The 19509-nt window shown below is 38.5% G+C and overlaps 1 protein-coding gene across 2 annotated transcripts in view; it reads right to left on the bottom strand.

Moving 5' to 3' along the window:
• Nucleotides 1-3820: 3820 nt before the first annotated feature.
• The window catches only part of pan3 (poly(A) specific ribonuclease subunit PAN3), a 172783-nt gene continuing 157094 nt past the window's right edge, over nucleotides 3821-19509 (bottom strand). For both annotated transcript variants that reach the window (XM_060826115.1, XM_060826117.1), the window contains exons 16-18: nucleotides 15424-15488; nucleotides 7084-7222; nucleotides 3821-6863 (exon numbers count right to left, since the gene is read on the bottom strand). In XM_060826115.1, coding sequence (XP_060682098.1) covers nucleotides 6723-6863; nucleotides 7084-7222; nucleotides 15424-15488 — 345 coding nt within the window. In that variant the 3' untranslated portion in view covers nucleotides 3821-6722. The remainder of the gene's footprint in view (nucleotides 6864-7083; nucleotides 7223-15423; nucleotides 15489-19509) is intronic.

Raw genomic sequence — 19509 nt, 5'->3', positions numbered from 1 at the left:
TCACCTGGTTACCCTTTGTCCTTAAATGTATTTATAAAAACTCTTTGGATTCTCTTTAATTCTATTTGCCAAAGCTATCGCTCTCCTGATTTCCCTCTTAAGTATACTCCTACTTCCTTTGTACTCTAAGGATTCACTCGCTCGATCCTGTCTGTACCTGACATATGCTTCCTTCTGTTTCTTAACCAAACTCTCAATTTCTTTATCATCCAGCATTCCCTATACTACCAACCTTACCTTTCATCCTGACAGGAATATACTTTCTCTAGATTCTCATTAGCTCATTCCTGAAGGCTTTCCATTTTCCAGCCGTCCCTTTACCTGCGAACATCAGCTTTTGAAAGTTCTTGCCCAATACCGTCAAAATTGGCCATTCTCCAATTTAGAACTTCAACTTTTAGATCTGGACTATCCTTTTCCATCACTATTTTAAAACAAATAGAATTATAGTCACTAGTCCCAAAATGCTCCCCCACTGACAACTCAGTCACCTGCCCTGCCTTATTTCCTAAGAGTAGGTCAAGTTTTGCACCTTGTCTCGTAGGTACATCCACATACTGAATCAGAAAATGGTCTTGTACACACTTAAGAAATTCCTCTGTTTGGAAAGTTAAAATCCCCTACCATAACCACCATATTATTCTTACAGATAGCTGAGATCTCCTTACAAGTTTGTTTCTCAATTTCCCTCTGACTATTAGGGGGTCTATAATACAATCCCAATAAGGTGATCATCCCTTTCTTATTTCTCACTTCTACCCAAATAACTTCCCTGGATGTATTTCTGGGAATACTCTCCCTCAGCACAGCTGTCGTGCTATTCCTTATCAAAAATGCCACTCCCCCTCCTCTCTTGCCTCCTTTTCTATCCTTCCTGTAGCATTTCTATCCTAGAATATTAACTGCCAGTCCTGCCCATCCCTGAGCCATGTTTCTATAATTGCTATGATATCCCAGACCCCAGTTCCTAACCATGCCCCGAGTTCATCTGCCTTCCCCGTTAGGCCCCTTGCATTGAAATAAATTCAGTTTATTAGTCCTACCTTGTCCCTGCTTGCCCTATTTGAGTTGCTTCTGTTCTCAACTGTACCAGTCTCAGATTAATCTCTTTCCTCACTATCTCCCTAGGTCCCACCCCACATTACTAGTTTAAGTCCTCCCTAACAACCCTAGCAAATCTCCCTGCGAGTATATTAAACCTTTTCCAATTTAGATGCAATCCATCCTTCTTGTACAGGTCACTTATACCCCAAAAGAGATTCCAATGATCCAAAAATGTGAATCCTTCTCCCAAAAAAACCAGCTCCTCAGCTATGCATTCATCTGCTCTATCCTCCTATTCCTGTCCTCACTAGCTCGTAGCAATGGGAGTAATCCAGATATTACTATTCTCGAGGACGTTCTTTTTAAATTTCTGCCCAACTTTCTGTAATCGCCCTTCAGAATCTCAACCTTTTCCCTTCCTGTGTTGGTTCCAATGTGGACAATGACCTCTGGTTGAAAACATGTTGCTGGAAAAGCGCAGCAGGTCAGGCAGCATCGATGCTTTGGGCATGAGCCCATCTTCAGGAAGGGCCCTGAAGGAGGGCTCATCCCCAAAGCATCGATTCTCCTGCTTCTTGGATACTGCCTGACCTGCTGCGCTTTTCCAGCAACACATTTTCAGCTCTGATCTCCAGCATCTGCAGTCCTCACTTTCACGTAAATGACCTCTGGTTGGCCCCTCTCCCCCGTAAGAAATTCTGCACTCTCTGAGACATCCTTCATCCTGGCACCAGGGTAGCAACACACCATTCTGCTTTTTCGCTGCTGGCCACAGAAGCATATGCCTGTACCTCAGACTACACAATCCTCTAACAAAATTGATCTCTTGGAAGCCGAAGAGCCAATCTCAACAAGAGGTTCAAATGAAATACCAGAAACTTGGGTGTTTGTGCCAGGTTCCCCTGAGAATCCATCACCCCCTACATTTTCCCAAAACAGCATATCTGTTTGAAATGGGTATATTCACAAAAGACTCCTGCACTAGGTGCCTACCTCTCTTCACTTTCCTGGAGTTAACCTATGTGACTGCTTCTGAGACCCCACCCCTTCCTATAACTGCCATCCATCACATACTGTTGCTGTTGCAAATTCCTCATTGCTTCTGAATCTCCATTCCATCTGATAAGATTCACATCCAACAGCATTTATGGCAGATAAAATCTGCAATAACCCTTAAACTCTCACACTGACAAGTAGAACATATCACTGTACTAAAGGCCATTTTTGCTCCTATACAATCTACAGACATAGAAAATAACACCGTCTTATTCCTTTATAAAACACTGTCCTAGGTTAAATTAATAGTGATGGCTTATATTTGAAGTTTAATCAAGAGACATATCTCCAAAAACATCTAAACAAGAAAACAACCCACTCTACTCACTACTGCAGCCTTTCTGTTGGACACACTTAAAACAACGATTAACTTATCGGATTCTGTGCTGAGAACTTCACCCAAACAGGTTCCTCCAAGATTAGTTGTGAATTTCACTGTTCGTTAATTTTCCTTGACACACTCTGATGTCCACTAGATTGGGTTGGGATATCTGGTCGGCATGGACGGGTTGGACCAAAGGGTCTGTTTCCATGCTGTACATCTCCATGACTCTGAATTCAAAACAGCAAAGGTAGTAACTGTGCAGATTCTCTCTCTCCCCTGCACTGTCCTCACCATGTGCTTCCTTTGTCTGTTCTTCTCCCTTTTAAAACTGCTGTTTTGACTTTTTTCCCCTCAAAGTTCCAAAACAATGCAACAACATACTGCACCTGAAATTCGAGGAAATCACCTCCAGCACCTAAAATACCTCAAAAAAGTAGCAGCTGTTCCAGCCTGAAATTTTTCCTGTCCTCCATCTTGATTGGAAGAAGGTTTAGGGGAGACTTCAGAGATAGGTTCTTTTCGCAGAGTAGTGGATGCACTGCCAGCATGGTAAGTAGAGTCAGATACATTAGGAACATTTAAGCAGCGCTTGGATTGGGATATAGTTGGTAGTAAAATACAAGGGTATGTAGGTCAGTTTGATCTTCAAGTAGGGCAAAAGGGCCAATATGCCTGCACTGTTCTAAGCGCTAAACTTGTTGCCATTTAATTCCACATGCTACCCATCCTGTCTCAGACCTTTTGCATTTCTTCGTCTTCTCCCACTCTGCCCTTACACCTGCTAAAAATCTATTGCAAATCTAACATACATCATTTCTGAAAGGACACAGACTTGAAATTTTTACTCTTTTTCTTCCCTCCACAGATATGGTATAAACTGATGATCATTTCAATTTTTCAGCATGTGCAGATCTTGTTTTTGTCACGTAACCATTAATAGTTTTGGTTACAATAATATCTCTGAATCAATCCATTTCCTGCAGATAGGAAATATTGATCAAATGTAATCCAACGTGCATTGCTATGCATGATAATAATTGAATGTAATATTTGAGACATTCATTCCATCGTTACTTATGTAACTAGATTTTCCACACAAAATGCTGCCTTAAATGTTTGTCTATGTTATACTTAATTAATGCAAACCTTCAAAGTAATATCTGGTAAATTCCAAAATACTGAAGCTAATTTTTATACAAAATGCTGATATCTACATTTTCAATTTAGTAGTTACTTTGTTACTTTTCAAAATCCAGGGACCCATAGCCCAAAGATTGCAGCAGTTCAAGGAGGCAGCTCTTTAACATCTTCACCAGGCAATTAGAGATGGACAATAAATGCTGGTCTAAACAGCAACATCCACAACCCTGAACAAAAGAAACATATAGGCAAGACTGAATTCTGGTATTCTTTATTAAAATACTGCTGTACACACAAAAGTTTAAATCAGATGTGGTAACATTTAACATTGAGGAGGGGTCATACAGACAGATTGATACTTTTGTGATAGCTGGTTTCAGGACATTTTTCTTTACAAATAAACAAAATAAGGCTGAAGTGGAACATGCGCAGAATATGCTTACAAGGTTTTCTTACAAAACAAAAACTGTTACTGACAGAATATATAAAACAAGTTTTTAAGTAATACATATGTGGATTGTTTCAAACAGCATTAGGCAACTGAAAACCCTGTATATAACTGAAATGAATTTTCAAACCATACATGATTTCAAAAATTGAAGTCACCATATGATTTTAAGGGCTGGTACTGGATCATCAAAAGGTAGCACGTTACTCACCATATTCAAAGCCATCCTAAACTATTTTGCAATAGTGGTAAGCCAATTTAAGTGCAGATGGCCAAAATTTTGTTTGAGAAATCAATATTGACTTCAAAGCTCAACTGCAAGTATTTTAAAATTGTATGAATCTGAAACAGTTCAGAATATTGGAACCCTCTGAAATAGACATCTATGAAAAAATTTCACAGATCAGGACTTAAAATCACATGGTGATGAGAAATGTTAGCTATGGTAACAAAGGAGTAAAGAATGTAAAGTTTGATGTACAAATGCTGATTTGGGCTGGATCAGGAATACATTCAAATGAACTTTGTAGGCATTTAGCTACCTCACTACGAAATCAGATTCAAAAGGTAAGAACAGAGTAATCAGAATTTCTTTTAGATTCAGGGATTGTTTTTTTGCTTTTGACAATCCAGAGGCAGTGTGCTGGTTCAGTAAACATCAAAATTTAAGCCCTGTTTACCTCTGCCTGTTACCCAAATATTGGTCCATACTAAGAATGTGAGGAGGCCATGCACTCCCAACCCTTAATACCCACAGATGATCCCCTTTCTGCAATTATTCAGAAACCATATGGAAACAAGAACCTTTTGAAGTGCACAGAATGATATAAATACAGTATTTCTCCTCATTGTCAGAATACCATTTTTTTTTGTTTTTTGTGATTTTATAAAAAATGTTTTTCTCAAAACATACAAAAACAGCTGCTTCTCTGTCAAACAGATGAGCTATTGACACAACTTTACTTAGGACATTATCCTTGAAAGAACATAGCAGAGTTCCCTCAACTTTTTTGCAGCTAAAATGAGGGAGCATTGCAATTGCTTCTACTGCCTGTTGATAAATCAATTTCACACAGGATGCATACAAATGTGTCAAAATCACAAATATATGTAATCCTTTCCCATTAGTTTTAACTGCTGTTACCAGGTAAATCTAGTTGTGGTTGCCAAACAGGTTTAGATTCCAAATCTTTTGCATGAATGACGTTGCCAACACTGAAATTCAATATGCAGAATTTTAAGCTTATAAAACTGGGGTAACGGGTAAGAACTTACGATTATCAAGGCTGTACTGCCCTCAGTTTCAACATTTCTTCAACAAAGCAGTCCGTATGATTAAAGATTTAATACCGGGAAGAAAAGACATGTCACAGTCATGAGATTGAGTTAAATTTCTTTTAGATTCATTTCTATATTTTGGCCCAATGGAATTGGCAGTCACATATGACTGTTTGGTTGCATTATGTCTTGATATGTTCTGCATTTCCCAGCTGGTTCAGTTTCAGTACTTGATAACACATGTAGAAATTGATTCTGAAAGAATTTCCCTAAAAAGGCGATTCTGTTTCTAACTTTAAGAAACATCTCACTTTAGGTAGTTTCATATATTTGTAATTCAGATGACTAATTGCAAAGCCAACTTTGGGGCAACAGTTTTGTAAAGGCACAGCAGCCCAATCATTCCAAAATTGCACAGGTTACTACTGTGAAACAACTGCTGTGTTTTTGTGCAAGTGTACTTGACAAAGTCCTTGTTTGTTTCCATATCCAGTGTAAAGTACCCTATTAAAGCTGCTGTTCAAATAATAGAACTTTATACAAAATTAAATGATACATAACAAAACCTAATCCACTCCTGACATTTCAGGTATTGAACCCAATTTAAAAATTAGTCTCCTATAAAAAAAAGCTTGCATAAATGTAGAGGCATCTTACCTGTTCCAATTACTTACACTGAAGTTGTTGTTAAAAAAGGCGCTGGTAACTGTATGAAGCAAAAAAGCTACTTTTTAATTTTGTTATGAAAGATGTGTAGCTGTGATAGTTCACAAAGATGCCATCAACACTGACACACAGGAGCTGTTTAGTTCCTAGAAGAATAGCGTCCATTTAATATTCCACCTGATTTTCATAAAAATATGCTTTCTGTAGTTTGGTTTTCTAAGTGATAGCACATGGCAGTTGGTCTGAAGTCCAGCATGTCTTTCGCCAGAAATATAACCCATCGGAGTTCAGTTCACAAATAGTATATCCAATGGCATTTTCACCCAGTCCTTGCCATAGGCTTGCGTGCAGTACAATCACTTCAACATCTTCCTTAGGGATATATACTGTTACCCAGAAAGTAATTCTAAAGATAACGATTTTCCCTCATCAAAATTACATGTGGTACATCCTTAAAGATCACAAGTCTTGAACTTAAAATTAGTGCATAAACATGTGAAAAAATAAAACTGGGATCATCATGCATCTGATGCCACTTCCCAATTTAAAAACAGTCTTCACAGAAACAACCTCTGGTGGCAGTTCTAGGCTCCTGTGATATGGACGTTCTTCCTTCAAGTAACAGTGTACCTGACCGAAGTGCAAGCAGCGCTGCTCATTTACATTTGTACTTTAAATGTGAAATGAGATGGCATTAATACAGTTGTAGTGCAATTAGCTCTTTATATTGTTCTTCGGCAATGTTTTGCCTCAGCACAGCAAATACTACAACTGTCCATTAGAAGCTGCTAGGAGTTCTGAGAAAGCGCTTTCAAAACAACGCTTCAGATCAGCATATGTCACCACGAGAACACTCTTCTCATCTCTGGAAACCAGACTAATTTTTTCTGGTACACCAGCATCCAACTGCAGAGGAATAAAAATGAACAATAAACAGTGATCATCTTTCAAACAAAAGCAAGCACAAAAGTAAAATACATGAAATTGCATACTTAAACGCAATACAAAATGTATGCTTTTAAGATTACTAAAAGGAGTTGAAAGAATTCCTTGTAAAATTTTTAAAAATGTTCACAAAGTTCCAAAATAACAATAATTTCTGTTTTATTATCATATGATCCACTACCTTATTTAAGCAGGAGACTATGTGACTGAGGTCAATCCATGGAGTACCAGTTTCAGTCAACTGGTGAAAAAGATGATCTCTGAATAATTTTAACAAGTATCGGTCACCTGTCTCTGACCACGTTGGATCCTTTTGGAACCTGACAAAATAATTTGTACAATGTGAATGCAGTAAGTCTGTTGAATGCCCACACTAAGATTTTCAATCACAGAAGGCACACATCAGTATAAAATTTTTATTACATGCTTCGTAAATGCAATGTATTATAACATGATGTGATGTTGAATTTTAAACAGAAGTACATTTTAGCTTCTTGAAATGGAATGTCAAAAGCAAATGAGGAGAGTGCAATAAGTTTTATCCTGCAATGTATATGCTGATTCATTGTACTGGGGGAAATAAAAGGAATAACATTGTTTAAAATAATTAACTTTGAAAATTTATGACCGAGTGCAGTGGTGAAAGCTTGATGAAGGAAAGCATTAAAGTTATTGGTTCTTACTCACAGCTGTAGGATTGAAATATTACCCTGAAGAAAAAAATGTCATCATCATGAAATGCTGTCACTCACTTTTTTAATAGTCTGGAGTTATTTCATGTTGGAAGAGGTGGAGGTATTTCAGTTAATGAAAAGATATTTCTTCAACAATATTATAATAATTTTTGAATCAAATATTTCAATTTTAACAAGGAAATACGACATTTCTTATTACAATTAATAGCTTCTCAAAACAATTTATTTAATATATTTGATTAAATTAACAGTTACAGTATTTGTGAAAATTCATCAGTTTTATTCACTGAATGCACTTACTAAAAAGTACGCTTTGTTTGCTTTTGCATCATTTAAAGTAGCTAAATATACAATTGTCAGAAAGATGGTATACATTGTCTTTACCACATCATGCAGAAATCAGCATGAACTATAACACTGCTCAATTTTGTTAATAATTGTCAAGAGTCTGGTGTAGGGTGTTAAGGTGCAGATTGGATAAATATTTACAAGATGCGTGGTTAAACTAATTTCACATAGCACAACTCTTGCTTCACTATAATCAAAACTTTTAGATAACTTACCCTTAATATGGTCAATCTCCACATCCAAATTAATACATTTATTAAGAACCATAAAACCATTTTTGTGTCAGTAACCAGGTTATTGAATTCATGTTACTTCCCAGTAGCCTTTGCTACAAACTGGGTCTCTTTCAGTGACTGTATCTTCATCCTTTTGAAGGAACCAGGAGCAGACAGTTGATGCAATAAGGCAGCTGACAAATGTGCAAATGTACCTATCTCTGGTAAAGTCCTCTTCATTCTCAAACATACCTTCAGGTTGTACTCCAAATGAAGAAAACAAAAATCACTGAGGTAATGCCTTCTTCAGAGATGTTACATTCTAACTAGGCAAGAATCCTACCGGTTTGGCTAATAGGCTTTCCTCCACTTAATTTCAATCACTCCAGTCAGCAGCAAATTTTTATAATTGTAAGGTGAAAGAAAAGTTAAATATGTTAACTTGACCCAAATAACCGCACTTTTGCCTCAGAGATAGAGAAAAACAGTAAAACAACTTACCTTGCATATTGTAATGGTGTTGCAAAATAACTTGTCGTCAATTAAATATTTATTAAGACATCATTGTTGCTTGTAAGCAAACAATGTATTGTTTTTATAACATGCAGAAAATTAGATGAGAAAATGTAGCAAACAATTTGGTTGTAGTTCTCCAACATTATCTCACCTATCAAAATTTACCAATTTGTTTGACAACTTAAAATTATGGTCAAGAGTGTGGTGCTGGAAGTACACCGCATCCGAGAAGCAGCAGAATAGGCGTTTCAGGCATGAGCCCTCGGATGCTGCCTGACGGGCTGTGCTTTTCCAGCACCACACTCAACTCTAATCTCCAGCACCTGCAGTCCTCACTTTCTCCAATTTAAAATTACGTATCAAATAAAGTGAATAAACTTTAATTTTGGATAAATCCTTGGTTACATTAACGAATAAACCGGAGTTTGAAAGATAACCACACAGTAAAATTGGTGCTCACAATCAAGAAGAAAATTAGAAAAAAAAGTCATGCATATAGGATTCCAAGAAATTAATAGGTTAAAAGCTTCAATTAAGTTTAGAAGCTTCTTCAAAACAAACTGGAATGTTATAATTCTACTACCAAAGCCTGAAGCTACATCTCAAAATGGTGGGTTTCTAGGAGGTCCCTTCTTATTCTTCTAAACTCCAATGAATGTAGAACTGACATATAAAGAGACTGGATCAGTTAGGACTGTCATCCCAAGAATCAGCCCAATAAACCTTTGCTGCACTCCCTCCATAGCCAGACATCCTTCCCCAGATAAGGAGACCAAAACTTTATACAATACACCAGGTGGACTCAACAAGGCCCTGTACAACTGCAACAAGTTATGATTGCTCCTGTACTCTAATCCTCTCATTGTGAAAGCCAAGATACCATTTGCTTTCTTCACTGCCTGCTGCTCCTGCAAGCCCACCTTTCAGCGATTAGTGTACAAACACAACAAGGTCTCACTGCAGTTCCTCCTTTCCCAATCTAATGTCCTTCAGATACAATCTGCCTTCACGTTTTGGATAACTTGATATTTCCACAATATACTTCATCTGAAATCCATTTACTCAATTTGTTGAAATCACACTGAAATACTTCTGCATCCTCCTCACAGTTCACCCACCCACCTAGCTTTGTGTCATCTACAAAAAAGTGCAGAATTACATTTAGTCCCTTCACCTAAAATCACTCAAGTGTACTGTGAATAGCTGAAGTCCAAGCAAAGATTCCTGCAGGTACCTCTCTAGTCCCTGGTTGCCATTTGGAAAAAGACCCATTCATTTCTATTCTGTTCCAGTCCATCAACCAGCTCTCTAAACACGTCAGTACACTACCCCCACTCTATGGGCCTTTATCAACAGCTTATGAAAGTTCAAGTAAACAAGATACATTGGCTTCGCCTCATCAACTCTACTGGTCATATCCTCAAAAAAACTCTGTCAAGCATGATTTCCCCTTCGCAAATCCACAGTGATTATGTCCAATCCTGTCAACACTTTCCATGTGCTTGGTTATTAAATGTTTCATAATGGACTCCATTTTCCCTACTACTGATGTCAGATCAACCAGTCTATAAATTCCTTGTTTTCTATATCCTTTTTCAAATAGTGTGTTGCTACCATCCAATCCATGGGAACTTTTTCAGAGTTTGTAAAATCTTGAAAGATAACTACCAATGCATCCATTACTTCTACAGGCATTTTCTTAAGTATTCTGTGATGTAGATTATCTGGTCTTGCAATTTGTCACGTTTGAATCCTGTCAATTTCCCTACTAATACGATTTCCTTCAGATACTCCCTCTCACTAGATCTGGTGTTTCCCAATATTTTTGGAATGTTATTTGTGCCCTCCTTGGTGAAGACAATTGGTCTGTTATCTCCTTATTCTCCATTATACCTTTCCATGTTTCTGATGGTAAGGGGAAATCTACATTTGTCTTCACTATCCTTTTTCTCTCCACACACTGATTGATGTTTCTACAAGCTTCTCCTCCCCTAATCAATCCCTTTGTCCTCCTTTGCTGAAATCTAAACTGCTCCCAATTCACCTAACTTGCAGAAAACCGGAGCACCCGGAGGAAACCCACGCAGACACGGGAAGAATGTGCAAACTCCACACAGTCAGTCGCCTGAGACAGGAATTGAACCCGGGTCTCTGGTGCTGTGAGGCAGCAGTGCTAACCACTGTGCCACCAGGCCGCCCACTAATCATTTGCAAATATATATATATCCAGCTCTCTTTTAAACATCCTCAGCATCCACTTCCATCACTCTCCAAAGCAGTATATCCAAATCTTAAAAACTGAGTCAAGAAGTTTCTTATTTTTTCACTCCTAGCTCTCTTGCTGACAATCCTGAAATTGTCATCCCTTCTTGCTAACATACCAACTAGTAGAAACAGAATATCTTTCTTTACATTATTAAACTTGTTCATAATTTTGATGTCTTAATAAGGTCACCTCTTTTTCTCTTGGGAGCAGGTAAGATTAAGCCCAATTTCTCTAATCTTTCCTTGTATCTAAAAGCCCTAATTCATAACATCATTCTAATAAATCTCTTTATACTCTCTACAGAGCTTTAACATCCTTCCTTAAATAAGGTGCCCCAAATTGAATCAAATACTCCAAACGTGGTCTGACCAATGATCTATAGAAGTGCAACATCACTTCCTTACTTTTATGCTCTATGACTCTTAGTAAATCCCAGGATCTTATCAGCATTCTTAACAACTGTATTAACTTGCCTGGCCATCTTCAGAGAAGTATGCATGTGAACCCTGAGGTTCCTCTGGTCAAAGTTGTACCATTGAGCCTGTATTGTCTCTCCATTTATCTTTTACAAAAATAAAATTACCTCACACTTCTCTGCTTTGAAATTCATCTGACAGGCCTCTGCCCACTGGACCAACTTGCCAATGGCACTCTAATATCACTCAATATGATTGTCACATTTCACTAACCTCTCTGGTTTAGTATCACCCGCAAATTTCGAGATTTTGTCGTCAACACCCATCTCCAAATCAGAAAAAGCAAGGATCCCAACACGGATCCCTGAAGGACACCACTTTCAACTTGTCTTCAATCTGAGAAATGCCCATTTATACCTATCCTCTATTTCATATCTTTTAACCAATTTATAATCCATGCTGCCAAGGACATATCAATTCCAAATATTTCTAATTTGCAAATCAACCTACCATGTTCCACCATATCAAATATATCCTGAAAGTCCAAATATGCAACATCCACAGCATTACCCTCATCCACTGTCTGAATCACATTGTCAAAGAATTCCATTAAATTTGTCAGAGCCAAAGCCATGTTGACTGTCTAGAATTAATGTATTTTTACCTAATCCTGTATTATGGCTTTCACCAGTTTGCACACTACTGACATCACATTTACAGGTCTACAGTTTCCTGGGTTATCCTTTGTCCCTTTCTTAAATAATGGTGTCAAATTTGCAATCCTCCAGTCCTTCAGCACCAATCCTGTGTCCAGAAAGGCCTGAAAAATTCTGTCAATAGCTCTGCACTTCGTTCCCTTACTTCTCTCTGCAACCTAGGATGCATCCCATCCAGGTCTGCTGACTTCTCCACCTTGGAGTTCTGCCAACCTTTTTAGCACCTCTTCTCATCAACCATTTTCATGCTGAATTGTTCAACACCCATATTTTCAAATCGGCCATTGTTACCGTGTTCCAGTTTGGTAAAGACAGAAGCAAAGTGCTCATTTAGTATCTCTGCCATGCTCTTTGCTTCAGTAAATAGCTTACCCTGTCTGTTCTTTATGAGAATCGCTCTATCCTTCATTAATCTTTTGCTATCAATGTATTTGCTCAACATTTTATTATTGGTTTTAGCACAACATGACATCCTGTCTTCAAGCTTCCTCTTACCATTTCTTATTCCAACTTTAGTCTGTCTCTGCATTGGAGATACATTTCTGATTCTATTGGTATTATTCTGGTATGCATCATTTACCTCTTTTTTACTTCATCCTTATTTCCCCATCAATATCATTAATCATTCAAGGTATTCTAGCTTTGGATGCATCATGTTTTATTTCTCAGTAGGCATTTGGCTTGCACCCTATTCATCTCTTTGAAATTCTCCCATTTTTCATCTACTGCTTTATCCACCAAAATGTGTTTCCAATCAACATGTTCCAGTTCAATTTTTATATCGATAAAATCTGCTGTTTTACAGTCAGGAATCTTAATCATTGCCTGCTCTTTATCCTGTCCGACATAATATTATTCCACCATAAAATAGCAATAATGTGATTGCTATTTTCCAAATGTGTCCATATTTTGAGTATCAGCATGGGGGCCTCATAGGAACCCTCCACCCAGGCAGCCCACTGGAAAAGCCTGATCTACAAGATCCTCTGCAGCAACTCACAAAAGTCCTTTATCAACACCTTCCAAAACCAGGGCTTCTATCATCTAGAAGAACAAGAGCAAATTAATTACAATCCTGCTATCAATTCATGAATGATCCTAACTGAAAGTTATATATTTGTTCTTAAAGTCATGGAGTTAAAATCCAAGAACTCTCTCCCTAACAGCATTGCAGATGCATTTATAATATTGAAATTAAGCTATTAAAGTCACCTTTCACTCTGGAATTTAAGAATTCTTGTAGTGGTGGAAGTCATTCATCCCATCGTGTCTGCTCTACTCTCCAAATGAGGACCCTTTCAAATACTTTCCTTATGCCTTTTCTCTGCAGATTATTGCTTTTAAATAATCATCCAATTCCCTTTTGATTGCCTCCACCTCTCAAGGGCAATGAGGAAAGGGAAGTAAAAGTTTGGTGCTGTCAGCAACCACCACAACCCAAGAACAGATTAAAAAAGATACAATTGTTAGGTTCTGATCAAAACAAAAAATGCTCAAATTTTGAATCACTGTTGCATCATTATGAAGTATAGCTGTCTACATTTAATTTCTTTAGATATAAAAGGGCGAAGCAGCAACTTGCATTTACCCACTACCTTCAACATAGCAAACACTTCATAATGATCCATAACAGGCATAATGGCAGAAGTATCTGCAAAATAATAGCTTTGAAAAAAACCTCTTAAACTACCATGAAATGGCAGCAAGTTTTGGGAACAGAATTTCAAAGCTGACAGCAATTGCAGTTGAAGGCACAGCCACGAACCGCAGATCAAAACTAAAATCAGGAATGGTGAAAAGACCATATTTAGAGCAGCACACATATCTTGAAGGATTATCATACTGAGAAACAGCAATGGAAGCATCTGAAAACAAGAATAATAATTTGAAAATTGAGGTAATGATAGACCAGAAGTCAATGTAGAGCTGAAAATGTGTTGCTGGAAAAGCGCAGCAGGTCAGGCAGCATCCAAGGAACAGGAGATTCGACGTTTCGGGCATAAGCCCTTCTTCAGGCTTATGCCCGAAATGTCGAATCTCCTGTTCCTTGGATGCTGCCTGACCTGCTGCGCTTTTCCAGCAACACATTTTCAGCTCTGATCTCCAGCACCTGCAGACCTCACTTTCTCCCAGAAGTCAATGTAGGTCAGTAAACACAAATGTAACAAATATGTAGCACTTGGTGAGAGTTTGGATATGGGCAGCACTTTAGGATGAGATAATGTTCGAGTCATGGAAGACGGATGCTAACCTAGACACAATAGCCAAACTTCTAAGTAACAAAGCATGAGGCTAGGAGCAGATTAAGTGAGGCACTGTCAAGTAATACTTTGAGAATGGAAGCATTTGATCCTGGTGATGGACTGAACATAATTATTTTCTAACATTCAATATTAAAATATTACGAGCAGAGTAATTACATAAACCTCATACCCAAGACAACTATAAAGATAGCGGATGCATATTTAGAAATCAGAGGGACCTGACAGTCAAATTAACATGATGACAGTGGAGCAATCTTAGCAAATTCTCATTTATAGTTGCATAGCCTATAATGAAAAACAATTTTGAACTAACATAAAAGCAATATACTGCAGACATTTGATATCTGAAACAAAAACAATGTGCTAGAGAAATTCAACTGGTCTGGCAGCATCAGTGGCAGGAGGAATAGTTAATGTTGAGTCTGCTATAACTCTTCTTCAAAACTAAAAGCCGTTGGGAAATAGTGTTTTTAATGCTGTAAGCATAGTGGAAGGAAGAGTGGAACAGATCGTGAGGGGGACCAGAGTGAAAAACAAAGGACACGCTAATGACAGTGAAGGAATAATAACTATTTAAAATTGGGGTAAATGATAGATGGAAAAGAAAAAAATGGGTCCACTCTGTCGAGACTGAAGTGTGCATTTGTGCTTCTATTGTTTGGCTATCAAACCTGATCTTATTAAATGTTCTGAGAATCATGACAAAACCATAGAAACCTGAACAAAGACAGAAGATGTGGAAAAGCTCAGCAGGTCTGGCAGCATCTGTGAAGAGAAATCGGAGTTAACATTTCAGGTCCGGTGATCCTTTCTCAGGAGAGTTCTGAGAATGGTCACCAGACCTGACATGTTAATTCTGATTTCTCTTCACAGATGCTGCCAGACCTGCTCAACTTTTCCAGCAACTTCTGTTTTTTTCTCTTAGAGATGAGGGTCTGGCCTAGGCTAAATGCAAGATGATATTCAGAAAGGAAAAAAAAATAGAAAGGGAGGAGTAGGGTACCAGTAAGGTAAGAGTAGAGAGATGGCAAAAAATAAACCTGGAGCGTCACATTCTAGCTTGATTTTCTGCTAATAAAGCTTACTCTGGCCTCTCATTGATGGTTCCCAGTTTTGCTAGTAGCCGAAACAGCCTTCCATTTTGCACCTCCTGCAAGACAGAAAACACAAGTTAAAGAAGAACAAAATTAATGTACCGCTCAGCCAAGTTTCAGTAAAGATGAAACCATTACTTAGTTTCAGTTCTGCCAGAGCCTTTCAGTTCAAAAGCTCAGTACAACTGCGGTCCATACATAAACAAGAATATAAATTCCAGCAGTGAAACAAGGGCCTTATTTCACAGAATGGGACAGCTAGGATCCCGGGTAAAACTGAAGTCAATAGAAATCAAGGCAAAAACTTGCCTTTGCCTGGAATCATACCAAGCACTAATGAGATCATTCAACTGCATAAACATTCAATCTCTCCATCACTGGCACACTGTAGCTCCAGGGTTTACTAACTACAAGAGCACTGCAACAATTTACCAAGACTTCAGCGGGGCCTTCCAAACCTTTGTCATTTATCCATCTTGAAGCATATACACATACAGCAACAAAACTAACTCCAAATATTCCTCCAATCAGAAGAACATAAGAAATAAGAGCAGGAGTAGGTCATAAGGCCCTTCATGCCTAATACGCCCCTGAAGCTAACAACCAAACTTCAATCTCTACTTTATATTTCAATCTATTCTCCAGAACCTTTAATTCTATTAAATATCCAAAGATCGATCAATCTCAGCCTTGAAATGATCAGGTACAATGAAATCACAGCTCTGTGGGATAGAGAATCTCAAGGATATACAAGGGCTTACTTAGAATGAAAAAAAAATTCTCATTTCCATCCGAATTGCCTGACTCTTTGTTCTGGCACGATGGGTCAAATTTTCTCAGAGTCCAGCCAATTTCAGAGATCTATAAAAATAATGGACAAGGAAAAACCAGGGAACTATAGATCGGTGAGCCTGATCTCGGTGGTAGGCAAGGTGTGGGTGGGAATCCTGAAGGACCGAAATTGCACGTATTTGGATAGGCAAGGACTGATTATGGATAGTCAACATGGCTTTGTGTGAGAGAAATCATGTCTCACTAACTTGAGTCTTTTGAAGGAGTAATGAAGGGAATTAATGAGGCAGAGCGGTGGGCTATATGGACTTCAGTAAGGCATTCGACAAGGTTCCTCACGGTCGATTGGTTAGCAAGGTTATACTACATAGAATACAGGGAGAACTAGCCATTTAGATTTAGAACTAGCTCAAAGGTAGAAAACAGAGGGTGGTGGTGGAGGATTGCTTTTCAAACTGGAGGCCTGTGACCAGTGGTGTCCCACAAGGATCAGCATTGAGTCCAATATTTTTTGTCATTTATATAAATGATTTGGATGTGAACATAGGAGATGTGGTTAGTAAGTTTACAGATGACACTAAAATTGGAGATGTAGTGGACAGCAAAGAAGGTTACCTCAGGCTACATTGGGCCCTTAAACAGATGGGAGAAAGTGAGGACTGCAGTTGCTGGAGATCAGAGTCAAAAAGTGAGGTGCTGGAAAAGCACCGCCAGTCAGGCATCAGGAATTCTGAAGAAGAGGTTACGCTCAAAACATTGACGTTCCTGCTCCTCTGACTGGCTGGCTGGCTGGCTGTTTTTCCAGCATCACACTTTTTAACACTGCCATCAGTCTATTCTTTTAGACATTGTATCATAAGAAAATGTGCTGCGTCGTTAAAAATATATCTATAGCTTGACTTCTTTTAGTTTTAAATACTTAATTTTGTTTGGCTGTACAGTGATCAGCTTCATTAAATAAAAAAATCACTGACATACTGCTTTAAGTTTTGGAACATATATTAGAGGTTTGGCTATGTGCTTCCTATGACTTTTCATTTATTTATCATTAGGAAATAACAAGTGTATTTGCCATGCCTCCTGGCTTGAGGAAACTCTATGCTAGGAGCACAGTTTTGTAAAATTACTGCCTTTAGGTAAGAGGTAGCACTATCTTGACGGCTACTGATGAAGCCACCGTGAGCCTGTTATTGCCCCAATGACACCATGATCCAATGCAGAAACCTCTGGGTTTTTTTTAAATCCAAGTCATTCAGCCAAACTGGGTTATGTTTTATATAACCATCTTTCACAAAAGAAAGTTGTTTTTGTTGAAGAAGCAACCTGAATTAGAGTATGATTTTTCAAGAGATTCTTTCTTTGTGCCATCATTAACATGGTTTCATTCTTCATTTGCAGGTGTTCTGTTTGCCTGTGTTGCTTGTCTTGAAAATTTAAGTGCTACCGTTTCCTCCATAGTTTTCAATAATGTTTATGCTGCCACCTTCCATGGATTTACAGGCTTCAGCTTTATGCTGGCTGCTTGTTTATGCCTCATTCCAATTTGTATTATATGGTAAGTTCTAGTGAATCAGAGGGTCCGAGAGCACAGAAGGAATCCTGATGAAGAGCTCATGCTCAAAACGTCGACTCTCCTGCTTCTCCGATGCTGCCTTTTTCATCACCACACATTTGACTCTTGATCAGATGGGCTGAGATATGGCAGATGAAGTTTAATTTAGATAAATGTAAGGTGCTGCATTTTGGAAAGGCAAATCAGGGCAGAGCTTATTACATTTAATGGTAAGGTCCTGGAGAATGTTGCTGAACAAACAGACCTTGGAGTGCAGGTTCATAGATTCTTGAAAATGGAGTAACAGGTAGATAAGATAGTAAAAAAGGCATTTGGTATACTTTCTTTTATTGGTCAGAATATTGCGTATAGGAGTCGGGAGATCATGTTGCAGCTATACTGGACATTGCTAAGGCAACTTTTGGAATATTGCATGCAATTCTGGTCTTCCTCCTACAGGAAGGATGTTGAAAGGGTTCAGAAAAGATTTACAAGGATGTTGCCAGGTATGATGGGTTTGAACTATAGGGAAAGGCTGGATCCTTGTGACACACCAATGGTCACAGGCGACCAGTCTGAAAACCAATCTCCAACACCACCCTCTGTCTTCTACCTTCGATACAGTTCTGAATCTAAATGGCTTTTCTCTCTGTATTCCATGTGATATAACCTTGTTAACCAGTCTACCATAAACAACCTTGTTGAACGCCTGACTTCCATGTAGATCACGCCCACTGCTCTGCCCTCATTTAATCCTCTTTGTTACTCCTTCAAAAAACTCAAATCATGTTAGTGAGACATGATTTCCCTCACACAAAGCCATGTTGACTATCAGTTCTTGCCTATCCAAATACACGTAAACCCTGTCCATCAGGATTCCCTTCAACAACTTGCACACCACCAGTATTAGACTCGCCAGTCTTTTCCCTGGAGCGTCAGAAGTTGAGGGGTGACCTTCCAGAGATTTATAAAATCATGAGGGGTATGGTTAGGGTAAATAGATAAGGTCTTTTCCCTGTTTTGGGGACTCCAGAACTAGGGTGCATAAATTTAGGGAGAAAGGGAATATATTTAAAAGGGATCTAAGGGGTAACTTTTTCACACAAAGGATTGTGCATGTATGGAATGAACTGCTAGAGAAAGAGGAGGAGTCTGGAATAATTACAACATTTCATAAGGCATCTGTGTGGGTACACGAATGGGAAGGGTTTAGAGGGATACGAGACATGCGCTGACAAATGGGACTAGATTAATTTTGGGATATCCGATCGGCATGGCCAAGTTGGACCGAAGGGTCCGTTACAGTGCTGAACATCTCTATAACTCTAAGACTTGGATCTTGAAGTCCCATCCCTATTTTTGACAGATCCTTTTCTCCTTGCCCACAGAAGAAAGGGGTGGAAATCTCACAGGCAGAAATTTTAACTCAAACTAAGCAGCTGTGTTTTAAATTAGTGCTTTTTGAAAGGACTTAAATATAGAGTCAGAAATTTCTGGAGCAAATGTAAATGCTTGTGAAGTACTTAGATGGTCTGTTTAATTATCTAAAAATCCAAAGTCTGTTAAACGTAAAAAGTAGCAAGAACATGTTTGAGTGGGGAAAACAAACCCTCTACAGGATTGCTTATATTGACAGGCCATTTGGTGCATTTTAGAAGAAACAATACCTTCATTCCAGGAATCGACCTCGTGAACTGTTTGTGGGCGGCACGGTGGCATGTGGGCGGCACGGT

The sequence above is a fragment of the Hemiscyllium ocellatum genome, chromosome 6 (genome assembly GCF_020745735.1).
Source record: "Hemiscyllium ocellatum isolate sHemOce1 chromosome 6, sHemOce1.pat.X.cur, whole genome shotgun sequence".
In the NCBI taxonomy this organism is placed as follows: domain Eukaryota; kingdom Metazoa; phylum Chordata; class Chondrichthyes; order Orectolobiformes; family Hemiscylliidae; genus Hemiscyllium; species Hemiscyllium ocellatum.
The sequence above is the reverse complement of the archived record's forward strand: the minus strand, read 5'-3'. Positions and strand labels throughout refer to the sequence as shown.